General features: G+C 44.3%; 2 protein-coding genes across 5 annotated transcripts; both read right to left on the reverse strand.

The window, feature by feature from the left end:
- Window positions 1-1,767: 1,767 nt before the first annotated feature.
- On the reverse strand, window positions 1,768-8,569 carry LOC105695986 (serine/arginine repetitive matrix protein 2). Of its 3 annotated transcripts, XM_012418082.2 has the most exons (6): window positions 8,431-8,569; window positions 8,242-8,339; window positions 7,585-7,846; window positions 6,219-6,688; window positions 4,128-5,782; window positions 1,768-3,520 (listed from the first exon to the last, which is right to left on the reverse strand). In XM_012418082.2, exons 2-6 carry the CDS (start codon window positions 8,252-8,254, stop codon window positions 2,021-2,023), a joined length of 3,900 nt encoding a protein of 1,299 aa, XP_012273505.1. In that variant the 5' UTR covers window positions 8,255-8,339; window positions 8,431-8,569; the 3' UTR covers window positions 1,768-2,020. The 3 variants fall into 3 exon arrangements, with proteins under 3 accessions (XP_012273505.1, XP_012273508.1, XP_012273506.1); XM_012418085.2 differs by lacking the exon at window positions 8,242-8,339; XM_012418083.2 differs by having other exon boundaries at window positions 8,234-8,569.
- Window positions 8,570-9,373: 804 nt separating this feature from the next.
- LOC105695976 (titin) lies at window positions 9,374-21,382 on the reverse strand. Of its 2 annotated transcripts, XM_012418058.2 has the most exons (11): window positions 20,860-21,382; window positions 20,579-20,783; window positions 17,871-20,190; window positions 17,115-17,502; window positions 16,502-16,921; window positions 15,349-15,811; window positions 14,099-14,268; window positions 13,438-13,613; window positions 12,992-13,202; window positions 12,081-12,224; window positions 9,374-11,433 (listed from the first exon to the last, which is right to left on the reverse strand). In XM_012418058.2, exons 3-11 carry the CDS (start codon window positions 20,153-20,155, stop codon window positions 11,284-11,286), a joined length of 4,407 nt encoding a protein of 1,468 aa, XP_012273481.1. In that variant the 5' UTR covers window positions 20,156-20,190; window positions 20,579-20,783; window positions 20,860-21,382; the 3' UTR covers window positions 9,374-11,283. The 2 variants fall into 2 exon arrangements, with proteins under 2 accessions (XP_012273481.1, XP_012273482.1); XM_012418059.2 differs by lacking the exon at window positions 20,860-21,382 and having other exon boundaries at window positions 20,579-20,788.
- Window positions 21,383-21,548: the final 166 nt, after the last annotated feature.

A 21,548-nucleotide genomic window follows, 5' to 3' on the forward strand; every position in this document is an offset into this window, starting at 1 on the left:
GTAATATTTCCTAATTAATGTAACCATAATTAAAAATGAAATTAAAATGTCCACACAGTATAATAATACTTCACAATTTTTTTAAATGGCGTGAATATTATTTTTAAAAATGCCACTTCTCATACATTCCCATAAATTTCCATAAGTTCCCATAAATTTCCATAAATTCTCTGGGAAATTTAATCATCGGGCAAATACTCAGTTACTGATAACACACTAAAGTTTTTAATTAAATAATTTGTTCATGTACTTGTCGCTTGTCAAGATTTCACTTCTCTTCGTAACGACCATAAGATTAATTATTAATATTTATTTCGCAGTTCATTAAAAAAACACCCTAGATACCCTAGACGTTGATAACGAGTATTTGGGAAAGACAGCACATCGCGTGATCTCTCGATAAGATCCAGCTGAGTATTCCTTGGCAATTGCAAAAAGTGAAATTAATAATCGAGGACGAAAAGTCCTTGGCGAGCGAAGCGTGGCCTTGAGGTCGACCTCGATGTCGCTTATCGAGATGATTAAATCATCTTGCGGCTCTTCTGCGGGAACCTGAAGAATCCTGACGATTTGAGGATGTTGCAGGATCCTCTTTTATGTAGAATCGTTTTCTTGTTCCTTGTTCCGTAGATCTTAGAAGGGGTCCTTGAAGATCTTGAAGAGGTTCTTGAAGAGGTTCTTGAAGGGATTCTTGAAGATCAAGAAGTTCCTTGAAGATCTTGAAGAGGTTCTTGAAGAGGTTCTTGAAAAGGTTCTTGAAGGGATTCTTGAAGATCAAGAAGTTCCTTGAAGATCTTGAAGAGGTTCTTGAAGAGGATCTTGAAGAGGTTCTTGAAGGGATTCTTGAAGATCAAGAAGTTCCTTGAAGATCTTGAAGAAGTTCTTGAAGAGGTTCTTGAAGAAGTTCTTGAAGAGGCTGAAGTTCCTTGAAGATCTTGAAGATCCTGAAGAAGTCCTTGAAGACCTTGAAGAGGTTTTTGAAGAGGCTGAAGTCCTTCAGGAGGTCTTGAAGATCCTGAAGAAGTCTTTGAGGACCTTGAAGAGGTTCTTGAAGATCCTGAAGAAGTCTTTGAGGACCTTGAAGAGGTTCTTGAAGATCCTGAAGATCCTGCAAGTCGATGATGAAGAGGTCCTTGAAGACGATGCTGAAGAGTTTCTTAAAGGTTTACTCAGAGAGAGCAGTTTTCTTTGATTTCGAATTCTTGCGAATCGATGATGAGGTCCTTGAAGAGGTCCTTAGAGAATTTAATTGTTGCTAATCGATGATGAAGTCCTTGAAGAGGTCCTTAGAACATTTAATTGTTGCGATAATGAAGAGGTCCTTAGAGAATTTAATTGTTGCAAATCGATGATGAAGAGGTCCTCGAAGGGAGTACTGAAGAGATTCTTGATGATTTACACGGAGAGGGTTGAAGAGGTCCTTAGAACATTTAATTGTTGCGATAATGAAGAGGTCCTTGAAGAGGTCCTTAGAGCTTTTAATTGTTGCAAATCGATGATGAAGAGGTCTTTGAAGAGGCTTCGGCTCCCTTTGATCCTTAGGAGCGAATTGTTGCGAATCGATGATGAAGAGGTCCTTGAAGAGGTCCTTGGAGCATTTAATTATTGCAAATCGAAGAGAGTGCAGAAGGGATTCTTGATGATTTACAGGGCAGTTGAAGAGGTCCTTAGAACATTTAATTGCGATAATGAAGAGGTCCTTGAAGAGGTCCTTAGAGCTTTTAATTGTTGCAAGTCGATGATGAAGAGGATTGAAGAGTTTCTTCAAGTTTTACTGGAAGAGGGCAGTTCTTTTTTTATCCTCAGAGGAATGAATTGTTGCAAGTCGACGATGAAAAGGTCCTTAAGATCCTGAAGAGGTCCCTCCTAGAGTTGCATGAAGTTTGACGTTGCTCTTCGCAACTCTTCAGGTTCTTCTTCTCAGGTTCCCGGGTGACGCGACCTCCTGCGAGAAGACTTCCGTTTCTTGGCAATGACAAAAGCTAAAATCAAGGCAGGAAACCCCATGGAAAGCAAGGTATTACGAGTCGGGAGAAGAGCGACGAGAGGAGCTGGCATTGAGTCGAGACACTTTGTGGCAGACTTCAGGATCTCCGGAGGAGCCAACTTGCATCTTGCAGCTCCTCTCCGAGACTCGGGACCTGGTGGATCGCAAGCGATCAAGGGAGCCATTCCTGGAGAACCTGCGATCAGCTAAACTCAGTCTAGAAAAATCGATCTCCTCGTCCAGGGAGCCGATTACCCTCAACTCCCCGTGGGAAGGGTCCTGAAGAACACCCTGAAGAGTGCCTTGGAGAACATCCTGATGACCTCCTTGATGATCACCCTGAAGAAACGGTCGCCTCGTCGGCAACCTCTTCGGGCTCTCGGAGACCTCGAAGGAGACCCTCCTCTCGCCAAAGTCCTCGTCGGACCTCTTCAGGGTCTCCTGGATGGTACCAGGGTACTCCGAAATGTCCGACTGCACTTCCTGCGGCTCCGAGTCCTTTTTTTCAGATCTGAGGATGGAGGATCTCGAAGACCCAGTGTTGGAGGGTTGCTCCTTCCTGACGTCGTTCAAGGACCTCCTCTCCAGGAACTCCTCTCGAAACTTTCCAATCTTAATATGGCCCGCGGACTGTGCCCGTTTCCTCAAGGTCATCTGTCTAAGACACCCTGAGGAGTCTCCCCCCAGGTCCTCGACGGGACCGTCCAAGAAATGGCCGCGCCTCCTGATCATCGCATCGTCCAAAAAATTCCCACGCTTCTGCGTGACTTCTTCGCCCTCTCCCCCCGGCTGCTTCAGGATGGGCTTCAGGGTGTCCTCGACCTGACGCTTCCCCTGCCTGACATCGTCCAAGGAGGCGGACTCGCAGGACCTCCTGTCCAGGACCTCCCCCCCGAAGTTAGCAACCCTGACGTGACCTACGGACTGCGCCCTCTTCCTCAGGATCCCCTCCCTAGGGTCCATCGGGATCTCGAAGTCCTCATCTCCGAGAGTGACGTACCCATGTACCCCGAGAGCCTGTCTCAGGATGGACCCGAACTGGCAGGACCTGTTCCCGAGGAAGGTCAGCTTTTTCGGCGAAGCAAGGCAGGAGGACTCGCTGGTGGAATCGTCCTGGGAGCTCCTCAGGGTGCACTTCAGGATGGTCCTCTTGGGCCTGTCCTCGTGCTCCTCCGAGTCGGTGCTGGACTTCTTCTTCAGGATCGGCCTGGCCTCGCTGGGGACGTTCTCCTCCCTCGTCGACTTCTTCTTCAGGATCGGCCGAACCTCCGAGGGGTCCGTCGAGTCCTCCGGCCCTGAAGAGGACGCCGATGTCGCGTGGTGACCTCCGATGCTCGATCCTCCTGATGATTTCCTCTTCAGGATGCTCTGCGGCTCCGAGAGGCTCGACTGCTGGCGCTCGTCCTTCTCCTCGTCCTTCGACGAGGACCTCCTCTTCAGGATCGACGGCGGGTGCGAGTCCGGGCTCCGGGTCCTCCGGACGATCTCGTCCAGCGAGGACCTCCGCTGGTTCTTCAGGATCGGCCGGAACTCCTGGAAGTGGAATTAAGTCAGGGTTAATCAAAATCGTGATTACTTAAAATAATATACATACATCCTTGATTTTTTTAATCACGGTTTATATTACAATTAAAAAATAAAAAACTGTGAGAATCGCAATTAATATCGTGATTAAAAAATGAAAAAATCACGATTAAAGCCATGATTCAAAAATTAAAAAATCACGATTAAACTATGATTAAAAAATTAAAAAATCACGATTAAAGCCACGATTAAAAAATGAACAATCACAATTAAAGCCATGAGTAAAAAATTAACAAATCACGATTGAAAAATAAAAATCAATTTTTTTTAAATCATGATTAAAATCACGATTTAAATAACAATATAAAAGATAAAAATATCGCGATTAAGGTCACAAATAAAAAAATGTATAAATCATGGTTAATAAGAATCACGATTAATATTACAATTAAAAAAAGGTTTGATTTAAAAATGGCACTTTTTTTTATAATATTTGTATTTTTAAATTGAATACCTGGTTTAATATATCGGATTAATCAACTTAATACTGCTTCGATGTAAATTACGAAATTTATTAATAAGTACCGATACTTTGGTGGTATCGATTCATCTCTACCTGGAAGGTCGTCTGCGAGACGTCAGGCGAGCGGCTCCTCCTCCTTAGGATCTCGTTCTCGTCCAGACTGCTGCGCTTCTTCAGGATCCCATGTCTTCTGTCCATCGAGAAGGTCACCGGAGGAGAGGAGTGCAGAGGACCTTGCTCTTCAGGAGTTGACTTGTTCTTCAGGATCGATACTGGAGCTGTGCATCGCTGCAGCGAAGAATCTCTAGAGCCTCCCTCGTTGGACCTCTTCAGGATCGAAGACTTGCTGGGAGACGAAGGCTGCGAATCTTGAAGAGACTGGTTGGAGTGCTTCGAATTCTGATCACTCAAGGACGACATCTCTATGGAGTGCAAGGAAGTCAATGACGAAGAAGAACCCGATGTAAACCTTTCTGGGCACTCCATCGTCACTCTCTTTTCTGGGGATGATTTCACTCTTCGAAGCACATTGAAACCATCTTGAAGAGACGATGAACATCCTTCGCTTGGTCTTTTCAAGATCGAAGACTTATTGGGAGACGAAGGCTGCGAATCCTGAAGAGGGAAGTTAGAGTGCTTCAAAGTCTCGGAGCTCAATGTCGAAGATGAACCTGAAGTAATCCTTTCCGGGCACTCCATCGTTACTCTCTTTTCAGGGGATGACTTCACTCTACGCATTACATTGAAGCCATCTTGAAGAGTTGATGATGAACATCCTTCATTTGGTCTCTTCAAGATCGAAGACTTGCTGGGGGACGAAGGCTGCGAATTCTGAAGAGGGAGGTTTGAGTGCTTCGAGTTCTGGTCACTTCCCAAGGACACTTCTACGGAATGCATAGAGTTTAATGACGAATAGGAGCCTGAAGTAAACCTTCCTAGGCACTCTGATCTCTTTTCAGGGGACGTCTTCACCTTGCGAAGCACATTAAACCCATCTTGAAGCATCGAATACGAACAACCGTCATTAGCTCTCTTCAAGATCGAAGACTTGCTAGGTGACGAAGGCTGTGAGTCCTGAAGACTCAAATTACAGTTCTTCGAGGTCTGATCGTTTGCCCCTTTACGGAAAACATTAAATCCATTTTGAAGAACTGAAGGCGAACAACTTTCATTAACTCTCTTCAAGATCGAAGACTTGCAGGGAGACGAAGGCAGCGAATCCTGATCGCTCAAGGCCCCGTCTCTAGAAAGCACACAACTCAATGCAGATGAAGACCCTGAGGTAAACCTTTCTAGACACTCCACTCTCCTTTCAGGAGATGTCTTCACCTTACGAAGCACATTAAACCCATCTTGAAGCACCGAAGATGCACACCCGTCACTGACTCTCTTCAAGATGGAGGATTTGCAGGGTGACGGAGGCAGCGAACCCTCTCGAACCTCACTCTGCACCCTTTCTAACCTCTCCTCGATATGTGCTTCATTAAAATGCGAGTTAACATTAAATATAGGTCTGTCTGATACATCGATGACCACTCTCCTCTCCACAACTGATCTCATCCTCCACGAAATGTTTTCACCTTCCCGAAGAGTCACCGAGCCACCTTCCCCAGGTCTCTTCAGGATGGAGGATCGACTCGGCGACGATGGCTCTGAATCCTGAAGACGTCTCACGAAGTTCTGATCATTTCTTCTCGAAGAATCCTCCAAATTTATGGAGTTCTCGGAATTTATAGAAGCTACGGGATCTGAAACAGACCAGAGTTGTGCAGTGACTCGTCATTTGAGGTTATTTACATGAAATACTTAAGGGAAGCATTTTACGTCAAATCCAATTCAAATACCTGATAAATTACACGACTAAGATGGCAGAACTGTAACCTCACTTTTTCAAAGTGGCCAAAATATACGTCACTTGTGAATAAACACTTTAGCCAAAGAAAGAAAAAAATAAAGAATAATGGCAAGGAGGGGCGAACCATTAAAAAGATCTAGGCTTCGACGTTCCAGTTTTTTATATGTTCCCTGGGAAATTTTTTATTTTAAACATATTAGAAATAGGAACTGCGGAAACATAAAGTCTCATACTCGTGTAATTCACATTGCGTATGAAATTTGTAAAGTAACATCCCTAGTAATTTCCTTTAAAATAACCAGGTAAATTACCTAGGGTATTTTACTTACCCAACCCTGGAACAGAGTCTGCATCCCCTTCGAGTCTATCAGGGTTCTCCGACCTTGAGGCGTGAGTTTCCCCTCTACCTAATTCGCGAGCGCTGATTGGCTGCTCGCCGACCAATGAGAGCGCGGCATGGGCCGGGGAGTGGGGGGACCTCGGCGGGGATTGGTCTACTTCGCCATCGAACGACTTATTCTTCAAGATGGAAACCGGTGCGCGAGTTCGATGACTGTGGTGCTTCCTAGACCTCTTCATCATCGACTTTCCTGGTGAGGAATGGTGCGCGTCCTGGTGCATCGTCGTCGAGAGCCTCGTACTCTGCTCGTTCGTTACTGACACCTCTGTAGACCTTGGCGAGGTTAGGGACAAGTTCGTTGTGGACTTGTACCTTTCGACTCCCTCCATCGTCACTCTCTTTCCCACGGTGGATGGTTTGATTTTCCGAGGAACGACCAGGACGTCTTTTCTGAAGCCACTGCAAACATTTCATGTATTAAAAAGTGCAACTATTAAGGTGATATGAAAGGCGCTGAGAAATTTAATCAACCTCGAGAAATTAAAATTCATCTCTACCCTTTTTGGTGGTAACGCCATTTTGAATACTCAAGTGGAAACATAAGCTGGCGCGTCTCGTTACCGACATTTATATTTATGTTGAAGTCTTTTACAGTCTACGTTGATAATTATACGAACTTAAGCGTTCCATATGTCATTTCGGTAGAGTAATGACGAAGAGATCGACGTAAAACTGTCGAAATCCCGGGAATTCATTATTCTAACGACTGTTTAGGACCAGCGCCGCCATCTGTGACGTTTAGCTGCAACTAAATTTTTTCTCTAAAACACATGTTAACCCACGAGACGAGCCAGCATTCTCTTGCAATCGTTGGGGAAAGTATTTTCCATATTTTCCCATCAGACTCCGTAATATTCCATTTCTACGATATTCTAAATTGTTCGAGCTAGGTACTGAAACTCTTCATTTTCGATTCTAAGTCTTCAAAAATCGTAAAACATCGAAAACGTACATGGACCACGCCACGTTGGTTCTACTTCATGATAAATAATTAAACTTTGCATAAGAAATTAAATTTCATGAAACGCCTGTTAACATTACAAAAAAAATATGTGTACAGTTTGTCTCCAAATGGCAGCGTCATGTAGTACCATTAAATTGTCTAAAAATTAATAAGATGCAAGAAAATATTACATTACATTCGTGTAAAAAAAACATGTTCTTTTTTTTATATCACTTGGACTGAATACTTTCTGTCAAGAATTGATAAAAACACTATATCATGAAAACATAATTGACCTAACCTCTCTGAATACCTATGTTCGAATCTCAAAAACTTCAAGCTGAATCTTTACCTCGATTGTTGTATACCGCACCGACTCGTGCTGGAATGCGAAGAAACAGAGGCAATATCGGAATCCGCCACCCGAGTCTCTGCACGACTTCCACGTGACTGGGCATTAATTTTGACAAAACCACCGTTTGATTCCCGATGACGTCTGCGAATGCAAGACGTGCTTCCCCTGAAAGGCGCTGCGCAGCCTGTCGAAGTTATCGCTTCGGAGACCTGCGTACGCATGATCGCCAGGGTCTTGGTCTCGCCTTGGAAGGTCTTATCTGCAACGGCAAGAAAACGGCATCAATATTTAAAAATTAAAGAACGCACTTCTACATAAAGAATCGAAGAAACAGGAAGACCGATTGCAAATTGAAGCAATCCCAGATAGACAAAGCGATGCAAAATTTGCATGAAATTCGCCTCATAAAAGAAATGAAATTGCATAACACGCGCACATATATTGCAGACATTTCATGCAGCAGGTGGTCCGGAAATTCTTTGTAAATCGATTTTCCTCATCGTACGATGTTCACGAATTTCTATCTGGGACGTTCCGCAATGCATAACAGTCCACCTGCCTAAAACAAAGAAAACGATAACAAAGAGTGGATTTCTCCTGCCTCGGTAAACCTGGTGACGATTGGGTAATTAAATTAATTCGTTACCTTCTTACCTAACAGAGGCATTTCCAGTTCCTACAGACTTCATGAATCTAGCATTCCTAACCCGAGTCTGGAGGATAAAGGACTCGAAGAAAGAGATCTTGAAATTCTGCAGAGAAACTTCCTTCGAGGGTGAAAGTCCTTTTAAAGGGAAATGCAAAATCGAAGAGAAATGGAGAGCAGATTTGACGAGCCCTTACCACGCCGTTACGGCCGGGAGAATTGAAACTTTACGACGCAGGCATGAAAACCAACGATTGCGCCAAGAATTCCTTAATGACACTTGTCAAGTGTCAGTTATCAAGAAGTCTGACGCACGAGTCGGCAAACGAAGGAGAGGAATAAACGCTGAGAAGAATTGGAGACGAACTACAAGATTAATGTGGCGCCATCTGGCGGCAGTCGTGAAAACCCCATACCCAATTCCTACTGAAACAACTTACCGATAGAAATCTACAGGTTTGTTCGCATTGCACTTTCTACACTCTAGGGTAACGAGCAAGGCGTTTATGGCGGATTTTTGACGAGAACGCTCACTTCTCGCACTCTCATCTCACGTGAGTTTATTCGCCGAATTACGTACTCGCTATATGAAAGAACGAGATCACTAGCACTTTCGGTCTAGTAATATTGCCAAATAAAGGGCGTTTATTATATATTTTTGACGAGAGCGCTCACTTCTCGCACTCTCATCTCACGTGAGTTTATTCGCCGAATTACGTATTCACTACATGGAAGAACGAGATCACAAGCATTTCTGGTCTAGTAATATTGTTAAATAAAGGTTGATACCTTGTAAATCGAAAATTGTTGAGACTACGTTCAAAATTAAAAGGCTAAATCGTTCTATACATGAAGAAAATATATTAATCATTATTTCTATTTATATTACGTTAAGATATTGGGAGAAAATTTGTATTTTCCTGTTTGTTGGTTCTTTCAATTTTGAAATTATAGTAATCGAAAGACTCACATTTGATTGGAATAAAGGCAAAAAAGTGTCTTATGCACTTCTATGCTAAAACAATGGTAACGCAATGTATCGGAGAGAAAATTTAGTTTCCCCTAAAATCACAGTTGGCGCAGGGTGGCACTCTGCTGCGAATTAGGGCATCGAAAACCATGAATCTACGAAGAAAGCTCTTAAAGTTTGCCAAGGACAATTTAATATAATAATTCCTATCAAAGAGGACTCATAGAAATGAAAATCCTTGAAACGAGAACCCCTAAAGCTAACCTAATTTAAAATAAAAGGACTCACGTACTGATAATTATTTCTACGCATGGTGAGAATTTCTATACGTGATTAATTCTTCGCCACCTATGTAAAATCTAAGTAGATATATAATATACATATATGTACAATATAAACGTGCCACATAAGCATGCATATATTTCTTTCTCCTTAATTAAACTACACCTCGATATATTAATCGAACACATAACCTAATGAACGTATATTTATTCCATATCAGACTTTCAAATGGTATATTCAAACATACGCGAGCGATTAGACGATAAAAGTTATTTTGTACCTTTAAATAATCGGAGTGCCGTCGTGTACACACTAGGATGATCGTTAAAAAATATAAATTTCGACATTTTTATTATCACACCCCCGTCGACCTCCTCCAAATGATAATTGAAAGGTCCAACACTAGGTTGATAGGTTCAACATTATTTACAGGTCGCACAATAGCCCTTGAATTATTTTCGCATGATCTGATCGAAGCAATCGATCCTGGCGAAGACAATGCTATAAGGATTTCAAGAATCCGAAGAGTCAGACCTACGTATTATAATTTACAACGAGAACTTCTTACTCCGAGGATTCCCGACGTTCTATAGAATGATATAACTATGATAACGCGCAAGGAAGATTAAAAAATGTATTTAGCCATTAAGGGGATGTGAATGTAGCGTCAAAGAAGTCTCCCTTTTCTAACTTTTCTCTTAACTGAGTGTACTAAATCGTTTCAAACTTTACAATGTGAATATGTAGAATTCGACATTGGAATCCTCGCTTACAAATTCATTAAACTTCTTCTTTGACATCCTTCCCACGTCTTATTGGTACTTCATCGAACAACAGTACTATTTTATCCTCTCGTAACACTCTTCAGGGTAGACATCGACATTGGAATCCTCTCATGCAAATTTAAATCCCTCTTCAACATCTTTACCACGTTTTAATGGTACTTCATCGAACACCAGTACTGTTTTCCCTTCTCGTAATACTCTTCATCGAACACCAGTACTGTTTTTCCTTCTCGTAACACTCTTCAGGGTAGACATCGACATTGGAATCCTCTCATGCAAATTCAAATCCCTCTTCGACATCTTTACCACGTCTTATTGGTACTTCATCGAACACCAGTACTGTTTTCCCTTCTCGTAACACTCTTCATCGAACACCAGTACTGTTTTTCCTTCCCGTAACACTCTTCATCGAACACCAGTATTGTTTTTCATTCTCATAACAATCTTCAGGGTAGACTTCGATATTGTAATCCTCTCATGCAAATTCAAATCCCTCTTCGACATCATTACCACATCTTATTGGTACTTCATCGAACACCAGTACTGTTTTCCTTCTCATATCACTGTTCAAGATAAAACTCAACATTGGAACCCTCTCATGCAAATTCAACTCCCTCTTCAACATCTCCACGTCCGACTGCCACTTCATCTTAAACCTGACCTGCCTTTTCTTCTCCTAAAACTCTGCAAAACAAGATGTAAGAGTTGGTTCGGCGAAAGAGACCATGATGCTCGGTTGAGTTTTGCACCAAGTGCATTATTCAAGGCGTACAGGATGACGACGCCGACAAAGTGCTCCCTCTTCAACATTTCCACGTTCGACTGGCACTTCATCTCAGACCAGACCTGCCTTTTAATCTCTTCATGTTCTTCATGGAAGAACTCGACCTAGATCCCTTCCTCAAGGTAGGTCTCTACCATGGAGCGCCAGTACTGCCTCTCCTTCTCACGGAAAAAATTCGTCAGGGTATATCTCGACCTCGTTATCTTCCCTCTCCCTTCTAAAATCCGCTTTAGATCCTCTCCTCGATGTAGGCTTTTATCGCCGCCTGGCACTCCGTCGAGCACCAGTGCTGCACTAAAATGTAACTCTCCGACTCCAAAGCCGCGTCCAGCTTCTTGCGGAGATTCTGACGAAGAAGAGCCTTCGTCGCTTCCATGGACTGCGAACAAACGAAACGAGTGGACTATAGGCCGTGATTATGTTATCATTCTCCACCAAAAGTCAGATCTTTCAATGCCTATCGGGTATGGCGAGAGTTGCCTATTACGTGCTACGTCACAGTTTAGTTCCTAGGGAGGAAAGTAGTTACTTTCTGCCCGCAAAAAAATGAACTACGTCACAATTTACCTCCCAGGGAAGAAAGTAGCCACTTTCTGCCCGCGAAAAAATGAACTACGTCACAATTTACCTCCCAGGGAAGAAAGTAGTCACTTTCTGCCCGCGAAAAAATGAACTGCGTCACAATTTACCTCCCAGGGAAGAAAGTAGCCACTTTCTTCCCGCAACAAAAAATGAACTATGTCACACTTTACCTCCCAGGGAAGAAAGTATCCACTTTCTGCCCGTGAAAAAATGAACTACGTCACACTTTACCTCTCAGAGTGGAAAGTAGCCACTTTCTGCCCGCAACAAAAAATGAACTACGTCTTAGTTTACCTCCCAGGGAAGAAAGTAGCCACTTTCCACCCGCAAAAAAAAAATGAACTGCTACAAGTTTTAGAGCATCAAGCGCTAACTTAGGATCTGGGCTTCTATGGGACTTCTGAATTCTTTGGTAATACTCTATTTCTCGTGTAAGTCACCTACCTGTGAGGATTGATCGCTCATGGATCGCAAAGAAGGCAGCAATTCCAGCTGAAACCGATCGGGCCATAAAACCCTCGTAACGAGTCCCGCTCTTAACGCCTCGTTAGCCGTTAACGTTCTCCCGCCCAGCAGCAACTCGCTTGCCTGTAAATAAAACAAAAGTCAATTCTAGGGTATCTATCCTAATCTATCCTGAGAATTAAATCCATGAAGAAATATGCTCTTGGCGCGGAACTCAACCGCCTGTTTCATGCTTCTTCCATGAAACGCAATCGTGTCATTTAACAAAACAGCGGGTAAACATTTGAAATTAAAATAAATTCATAACGAAGAAATATAAATTAAGATCGGTGATCTTGGCGCGGAACTCAACCGCCTGTTTCATGCTTTTTTCATGAAACGCAATCGCATCATTTGACAAAACAGCGAATAAACATTTGAAATTAAAATAAATTCAAAGCGAAGAAATATAAAATAAGAGCGGTGCTCTTGGCGCGGAACTCAACCGCATCCTTAGAAAAAACATCACGATTATGTTTCATGCTTTTTGCATAAAACACAATAGTGTCATTTGACAAAACAGCGGGTAAACATTTCAAATTAAAATAAATTCTAAACGAAGAAATATAAATTATGATCGGTGATCTTGGCGCGGGACTCAACCGCATCCTTAGATAAAACACCGCGATTGTGTTTCACGGTTTTTCCATTAAACACAATAGTGTCATTTAAGAAAACAGCGGGTAAACATTTGGAATTAAAATAAATTCATAACGAAGAAATATAAATTAAGGTCGATGCTCTTGGCGCGGGACTCAACCTCATCCTTAGATAAAACACCGGGTAAAGATATAAAGTTAAAGTCAATTTAAAAAAAGAAACAAATCAGGAAAGAAGTTTCGCAAACTGACCACGGCGTTCCCTAGGATGTGGGAAAGGGTGAAAATGGCGGCGCCTTCGGCGATCTGTCCCAGTTTCCCATACGGCGTACTGAAGGTCGCCTTATCACTGGCTATCACCAGGTCGAACAAAGGCAGAATCGTCACGCCGAGTCCAACAGCCGCACCCTGGACCCCCGCGACTATTGGCTTATTGAACGCTGCCAAATTCTTGATGAACTCCCTAAAAATTAAATCATTATTGATTCATTGAATTCATTATTCTAACGACCATTTAGTACCAACGGCGCCATCTGTGACGTTTAGCAGCAACTAAACGTTCTAAAAACACGCCTTACCGACTGAACAGGAAGATATTCATGAAATTTCAATTTCTCCTGGTAATATACGGATCACTCCTAATTATTAAGGATTATTCCTATGAACCACCTGAACCTTTCGGTATGCAAATGACATACTTGACGCTATTGGCCATATCCTGGGCGCGAATTCGGCGTTCCTCCTTGTTCGCCTGCAGAAGACCTGACAATTCGAGGCCCTCGCAGAAGCTGGACCCGGTCGACGTCAACAGCACTATCCGACATGCGTCATCGTTCCTGAGTATCGAGAGGGTGTCGCACAGCTCCTTCATAACCTAAAATGGTCACCATTCGATCAGGGGTCACTCAAAAAATCACGAACAAAATACTTAAAGTCGCATTTACCAAACTATCAGTGTAAACAATGGTGTTTCAAGGCTGAACGATAGACACTTTTTGGCCGTATAATCCAAAGACAAAACATGACCGTTTACACCGATAGTTTAATAAATCCACGCCTTTCTACGCGTACCAAGTGATCGGTGTAAACTAAACCTTAACCCTTTTAGTGCCGACCGAAGTCTTAAGCACTTGTAGATCAACGATATATCGTCCTTCGGCACTAAAAGGGTTAAAGAAGGAAATGATATTCACTGATTTCCAAGTTAATAGTCTCGAATTAGGAAATTAAGAGATTAACCCTTTAAACGCGGAGCCATCTCGACATATGGCCGAAATTCGCCTGACCGTGCAGGCAATATTGGACCAAACGTCTCTCAGTAGCCGAAGGGATAAAAGACAAAAATCGAGTCCTGCGAACCTGGACCGTGATTCCGTTCCTGAGTTTACTCGACGTGGACGGGGTCAGGATCAACTGGACCAGGTTGCCGTGCCGTCGAACGTTGACCTCCTTGTTACTAAACTGACTCTCCGCTCCGGACTTAACTTGCACCTCCTCAGCTTCCTGCACCTCGTTGATATTTACACTGCCTGTGGGAAAAGAAAAAAGACAATGAAAATTCTATATATTAAATGCAACATTGAAAATCAGGGCTGAGTTGATTTACAACACTTAAATAAAATCATTCATTTAAATCAATTGATTTTTTAAACACTCGCGCTATCATTAGAAAACTAAACGTTAACATAAGGCGAAGTGAAACACGCCGATAAAAAGATTCACCTTGTAGTTCCCTTATTTCCTGCAAGTGGCGCTCGCATCGTCAGATCAGCGAAAATCTGAGATTATTGGGTTACTTTCTATGGAGCCGACCACAGGCGCTTAACCTCCTTATACTACTTGACGGATTTAATCTGTTTCTTCAAACTAGGAGTTCATTTACATAATTAAGATATTAAAAACAAAATCGTTACTTTGGTTCTTTAAAACAAATCATGACTTTTACCATCCCTGCATTTTCCACTATGAGTGTAATTGAGTGACTCATTAACGTATAAGGCGAATTGAAACACGCCGATAAAAAGATTAACCTTGTAGTTCCCTTATTTCCCGCAAGTGGCGCTCGTATCGTCAGATCAGGGAAAATCTGAAATTATGGGGTTACTTTCTATGGAGCCGACCACAGGCGCTTAACCTCCTTATACTACTTGATGGATTTAATTTTTTTTTTTTCAAGCTAGGAGTTTATTTACATAATTAAGATATTAAAAACAAAATCGTTATTTTGGTTCTTTAAAACAAATCATGACTTTTACCATCCCTGCATTCCACTATGAGTATAATTGAGTGACTCATTAACGTATAAGGCGAATTGAAACACGCCGATAAAAAGATTCAGTTTGTAGTTCCCATATTTCCCGCAAGTGGCGCTCGCATCGTCAGATCAGCGAAAATCTGAGATTATTGGGTTACTTTCTATGGAGCCGACCACAGGCGTTATATCTCCTTATATTACTTGACGGATTTAATTTTTTTTTTAAAGCTAGGAGTTTATTTACATAATTAAGATATTAAAAAAAAATCGTTATTTTGGTTCTTTAAAACAAATCATGACTTTTACCATCCCTGCATTCCACTATGAGTATAATTGAGTGATTAGAACCGCGTACCCTTATTCTTATGGTTAACAGTAGCCCTGCCTCCGGCGCTGACGTCGGAGAGCGCAGTGGCGGCCTCTGCGAGGCACGCCGAGAGTTCGTCCTTATCGTCCTTATCCTCGACCTCGTCCTCCTCTTTGGCGAAGGTGACCTTGCTCCTCGTGGCCTTCTTCGCGGTCTTCCTGGCGGCGCCGTTGCTGCGGGTGACGATCTTGCTCTTGTCCTCGGCCTCGTCCTCGCTGCTACTGCTCAGCTCGATCACATCGTCACGTGGTCGCTCGCCTGCGCGCGCAGCCGGCTTCCTATTGGACCGCGTCGCCATGGCAACGGGGGGCGGAGCCTCGGCCGCGTCCTCGTTGCCATGGGGACGCGGCTTCTTCTTCTTCGAGGACGCCTGTCGGGCGACCTCGTCCTGGACGGCTCTCTTCTTCGAGGCCTGAAGGCTCCTTAGACTGTGGCCGGTCGCCTCGGTACTCTATATCAATAAAATTACATGATTATGACGTGAAAGATGTTAATGTTATGTCAAAGCCGCGTCATGGAGGTCTCATTTGTAAGTCGTTTCATTGGCAAGTCATTGCATGTGCAAGTCGTTTCATTAATAAGTCGTTTAATTGATAAATCGTTTCATTAGTAAATCATTTTACTGTTAAGTCGTACAATTGCTAAGTCGTTTCACTGTTAAATCATTTAATTGATAAGTCCTTTAATTGGCAAGTCGTTTAATTTATAAGTCATTCCACTGGTAAGTCATTTAATTTATAAATCATTTCATCGACAAGTCATTTAATTGTCAAATAGTTCCATTAGTAATTTCATTGGCAAGTCATTTAATTGTCAAGTCGTTTCATTAGTAATTTAATTTATAAGTCATTTAATTGTCAAGTCGTTTCATTAGTAATTTCATTTCTAAGTCATTTAATTGTCAAGTCGTTTCATTAGTAATTTCATTTATAAGTCATTTAATTGTCAAATAGTTCCATTAGTAATTTCATTGGCAAGTCATTTAATTGTCAAGTCATTTCATTAGTAATTTAATTTATAAGTCATTTAATTGTCAAGTCCTTTCATTATTAATTTCATTGGCAATTAATTTCATCGACAAAACAATTAATTGGTAGCTCATTTCGCGAATAAATAAAAAGAAGGACACTTGAGTGTCTACCTGTGCCTCGGCCATCTTCTCCTGGTAGTCCTTGGCCTGTCGCAGAGGATCCTTGGACTCGACGCTGACCCTGGGGCTGCCAGACGCGCTGGAGAACGAGCTCGAGGAATGCCTCCGGACGATCACCGAGGCCTCCGCCGCGTTCCTGATCCTGGCCGGGACGACGAAGTCCTCCCTCTTCCCCGGGGACTCGAGGGAGAAGCTCGAGGTCGACCTCTTGGACCGCGGGGTCGCCTTCGACGGGCCCGACCCCGAAGTGCGCAGCCTCAGGACGGCGTTCCTCACCAGCTTCGTGCGGATCTTTAGCTCCCTCTGGACCTTCTGCATGTCCATGACCTTGGCCTGCGTCTTCGCGACCGGGACCAGCCGCTTCTTGTCGGGCTGCTCGACCTCGTAGAGGAGGTTCACCACTCCCTCGTCCTGTGGGCAGAGGTAAACCAATTAAACCGTATACAAGGAACATCACTAACCATCACTGGGTTATTTATTTTTTTTTTAACCGACATCTTCTATTTTATATAACTAAAATTAAATTTTTTAAACTGGCCTTATATATATATAAGAAATATATATATTATAAAATTATACATACTCTTTGGCGGACCATCCCTACCTGCAGGAGTCGGTCGATCTCGTTGATGGGCAGCCTCTTCTTCGGCGGCTTTGCCTCTGTCCCCTCGGAGGACCTCTTGGGGGATTTCGAAGACGACTTCGAGGACTTCTTCGAGATCTTCGTAGACTCGGGTGGCTTCTTCGGGGGAGGTTTCTTCTTCGGTGGGGACTGCTTCTTCGACGAGGAGGGCTTCGGTCGCTTACCGTTGGCCGAGTCCTCCTTCGCGGGGACCTCCTGCTTCCCGGTCGACTTCTTCGAACTCGTCGACGAGTCCTCCACGTCCTGGAGCGACGCCTTCCCCGTCGAGGCGACCTCGACTCGAGCCGGACTCGAGCTCTGCTCCTGGGTGGCCTTTTTCCCAACTTCCGCGCTTTTGTGAGTTGGACTCCTGTGGATAAATATAAACCGATAGAAATAAAGCCTACATTATTTATTATTACTACAATTAAATGCAATTATGAACCATGAACTGGATAATTTCCTTTCGATAATGAGTACTTGTGGCATCGATACTTTCTTCCGATACTCAGTATGCATCGATACTCTTTTCCAATTCATATACCAAGTACAAACATCAATATTCTTCTTCGATGCCAAGTTGTATCGATACTTTTTTTTCTATACAAGTAAGAAGTTAATGTTTCGATACCTTTTTTGTGATACTAGTGGTGTATAAATATTTTTCTTCGGTACAAGTAAAAGTATCGATACCTTTTTTTCAAGTATCAATAACAGACAGCATCGATCAATCCCCACCTGTGTACGACCTTCTGCCTCTTCACCGCGAACTGTTCCAAAGCCTTCTCCGTGAGCCTGCGCTTCCTGCTGGACCTGGAGATGTACGTCTTGGGTTCTTCCTCGTCCTTGCGAGTCTTCGCCTCAAGATCCTCCTCCTCCTCCTGAGCGACCTCGTCGACCTGAGCGACCTGCTTGTCCACCTCCTCGGAGTTCCTCTTCTCCGAGCTCTCGACGACCTTCTCCACCAGCTTCTCCGGCTCCTCACTCTTCGAGGGCTTCTTCTTCTTCTTAGGGCTACCCTTCCTGAAGGTGCAACTCGGCAGCTGCAAGAGCTGCTTCAGGGCGAGTTCCCGTTCCGTGGCCGGGTCCAGCTTCGCCTGGTCGTCCTGACTCTTGGGGCTCTTCCTCTCCTCCGGAGCCGGCGACTTCAGGTTCGACCAGTCCGGGTCGACATCGCCCTCGAGGATGGCCAGAAGTTCCTTGTTATCCACGCTTCCAGTACTCGCTTCGACGTCATCCCCAGGGCGCGGCCCCTTCGTCAGCGGGATCAGCGAAGGTAAAGAACTCGTCGACGAGGACAGCTTGCTGGACAGCCTCTGGGTGATCTTCTTCACGAAGAAGATGTCCGGAACCTGGGGCACCTCCAGGTTCTTCTGCTTCTCCCGGAACCGCTCCTTCAGGGCGGCGGTCACCTCCTGGGTGACCTGCCCGGGGAAGGGCTTTGGGGCTGGGGTTCTTTTCTTCGGGTCCACCTCGTTCGACAGACTCTTCGGGTGCCTCCCCAGGTTGGTCGTGGACCTGGACGCAGGCTCCTTCCCGGAAGGCTCCACCTTCCTCGAAGAATTCCCCGTCTCCCCCTCAGGGTCTTTCCCGGGAGTTGCCTCCTGGTTGCCCTTCGTCTGGGTGCTCTCCTCAGGGTCCGCCGACCTGAGCTCTTTGGTTTTCTGGCTGACCGAGTCCTCGTCCAGGAGGCTCTTCAGCTGGATCTCGACGGAGTCCTGGGACTTCGAGGCTACCTGACCCTCCTCCTCGGGGTTCTCGTCCCTCCAGTCATCGAAGATGTCCTGGATGACGCTCCTCCGCTGGTCGTTCCTGACCCCCTCCAGGGTGTTCGCACCTGGGTCTACCTTCTCTGGTATACCTGGGGTCGCAGCTTCTGGGAGATTCTCAGGATCCCCTGCCTCTCCATTCCCTGGAGAAGGTTCACCTTGAGACTGCATAGCCTCCTTACCCTTACATGGCTTCGCACTGCTCTCCGACAAGGCATCCAGCTTCGGCATGGAAGCCAGGTCACTGTTCACTACGTTGCTCGGAGACTCCTGGTGGAAGACGATGCTCGTGGGGACATCGACCTTGTTGCTGTCGGTGCTGCCCTTGTAATCGATGTCCAACTCGGACATTCTCTCCGTCGGCCCATCGATAAACTTCTCACTGACAAACGTTTCCTTCTCCCCGTCACAAGAAGCCAGAACTATATTCACTTTGTTGACGATGAACGGCCCATGCAAATCTCCCTTCGTAGATGTTTCGATCTCCCCCAGGGGAGCCGTTTCCCTGCCGAAGACGCTGCTGGCCAGGATCGTGTGCTCCACCTTCTCCACATTATCTTCCTCCATCGTATTCTTCTCTAAAAGAATAACCTTATTCACAGCTTCCGTCGCTTCGTTGTCACCATTCTTTAACTCCTTGACATCCATCTGATGATTTTCTTCGTTCTTTCCCTGCTCCGTCACTGCAAACTCCGAAGACTCCGTAGAGTGTCCAAGTTCCATTGGAATGTCATCCTCCAATTTCATTTCCACTATCTCTATATTCGACACGAAGGGTGGCTGCTCGTCGAACACATCCTGGCTGACCGGGGCTTTGTCTTTGTATTTTGCTTCTTCTATGCCTACCACACTTTGCGAAGGGTCTACATCTACGTGCTCAGTGTTGCACTTGTCGAGCACCGTTTCCACTTCTATAACTTCCTCCGTATAGTCAGTCGACAAGATTTCTACAGCCTTGCTTTTAATTCCATGGTCTGAGTCACTTTTCAACTCCACGTTGGCAGTGAACTGCTCTTCTGCTAGATGGGAATATTCTACAGGCACTGTCATCAGCAGCTCGTGGTTCGACGGGGTCTCGCTGGCTTCGCTGGGGATTACCATTGCCACAGTACATTCGGAGTCCGACTGCATGTTCTCTATCACGCAGTGGTTCTCCACGGGCTCTTCTATCACCACTTCGGTGATCGCCACGTGCATCGCTTCGCCAGACATTGTCGCGTCTTCTTTTATCCTCGATGCGTCGTATTCCTCCATGGTTACGTCTATTAATTATTGTATCATGGTCAATCCTGACAATACAAACGATTCATTGATTAAAACAGTGACGTAAAATCCACAAAAGTAACTTAAAGTTGGTAAACATAATGCGTTTGAATGTAAAGTAAAAAAACAGGTGAATGGGGATATAACCTCTTTTAAGGTCGTTACGCATCAACTTAACCTTCGGGCCTTCCTTTATTTTTACCTTATTCATCACCATTGAGTATAAATAGTCGGAATAAAATGCAAATGCAAAAAAAGTATTTGTACATCATTCAATGCAAATTAGCAAATAAAACAGCAATAATCCCATTTCATCCTGCATAATAAACATCTCTTGTAAAAATCCGTTCCTTGTATTCGTAAAATCCCTCCCATTCTTATCTAGAATTAACTGTTTAAAATATCATAAAATACCTTTCCGAGTGTTGCGAAGATGCAGTTGCTTAACCTAAAAGCCTCATCTCTCGATCGCTTCAGCCTACCGACAGTCCAACGCAGTTTGCATTCCAGTGAACCGGAGATGGAAAGATAAACACTCCGTCCAACGTCCAGTCGACCAGCAACCACAGCCCTGGCTGGCAACGAAGCCTCGACGCAAGCTCTGCGATAAACAATAAATCTGCACGCAAGGATGAGTACAGGTTCGCAAGGAGTAATCACTTACCAAAACACAAGAGCAAATCATAAATATTTACATGGAAAGTAACCAGGAACCTCCCAGGGTTAAGCCATTACGGGTTCGCGTTGACCGCGTCCTCAATTTCGCCTAACGAAATTTTATAACCTCACTTCGTGGCGTCGCCAAAAGATCGGTTGGACGGTTTCCCTCTCGGCGTGTAGCTTTCGATAATTCCAGGTAATTCCTACGATCCCTTTCTCGACATTACCGATAATACCGAAATGACGGCCGTACACACCATTAGACTATTAGGTAGAGAACACGCAACACAGAAGATAGGCATAATCGGCCATGGCGGCCGCGAGCAGTTCCGAAAGCAATCAGCTGGTTCCACTCTACCATCGCTCATTTTCTTCTATTCCCAGGCTAAAGCGCGAAACCTAACGATCGGACTTTTATTTATCGACGACCGAGCAATGATTACTGGGCTAAATATTTCCCACGAAACAGTTTGGACTGTAAAAACGAAAGAGTCGTGATGGAACTCCGGCGTCCGTTAGACGCGCTTCAAATCTCGTGGACGGTCCGCCATCTTTGTATTTTTAGGCACGGGGGCGAGGAAACAGAAGAGGTCTGTGAGGCTCGAAACTACTCCTTAAAACCAGTGTTGCCAATGTAGCGTATTTTCCATTAGATCTGCGAGTCGATTCTGTAGCTGGAATTGAATGAAAATGCTGAAAGTGAGCGCCTCCTGATATTCTGTAC

This window comes from Orussus abietinus, unplaced genomic scaffold (assembly GCF_000612105.2).
Source record: "Orussus abietinus isolate OABI.00-Male unplaced genomic scaffold, Oabi_2.0 scaffold154, whole genome shotgun sequence".
Lineage (NCBI taxonomy): Eukaryota > Metazoa > Arthropoda > Insecta > Hymenoptera > Orussidae > Orussus > Orussus abietinus.

What these genes read in the sequence shown, in the direction of transcription:
- LOC105695986 (XM_012418082.2), bottom strand. An exon ending in TGCGGTATACAACAATCGAG is followed by an intron (nt 6,689 to 7,584) that starts GTAAAGATTCAG and finishes AAATGTTTGCAG; the next exon opens with TGGCTTCAGAAAAGACGTCC. An exon ending in AGACTCTGTTCCAGGGTTGG is followed by an intron (nt 5,783 to 6,218) that starts GTAAGTAAAATA and finishes GGTCTGTTTCAG; the next exon opens with ATCCCGTAGCTTCTATAAAT.
- LOC105695976 (XM_012418058.2), bottom strand. Translation starts at nt 20,155, where the DNA reads ATGGAGGAATACGACGCATCGAGGATAAAAGAAGACGCGACAATGTCT. An exon ending in AGGCAGAAGGTCGTACACAG is followed by an intron (nt 17,503 to 17,870) that starts GTGGGGATTGAT and finishes ATTTATCCACAG; the next exon opens with GAGTCCAACTCACAAAAGCG. An exon ending in TGAGCGATCAATCCTCACAG is followed by an intron (nt 11,434 to 12,080) that starts GTAGGTGACTTA and finishes GTTTGTTCGCAG; the next exon opens with TCCATGGAAGCGACGAAGGC.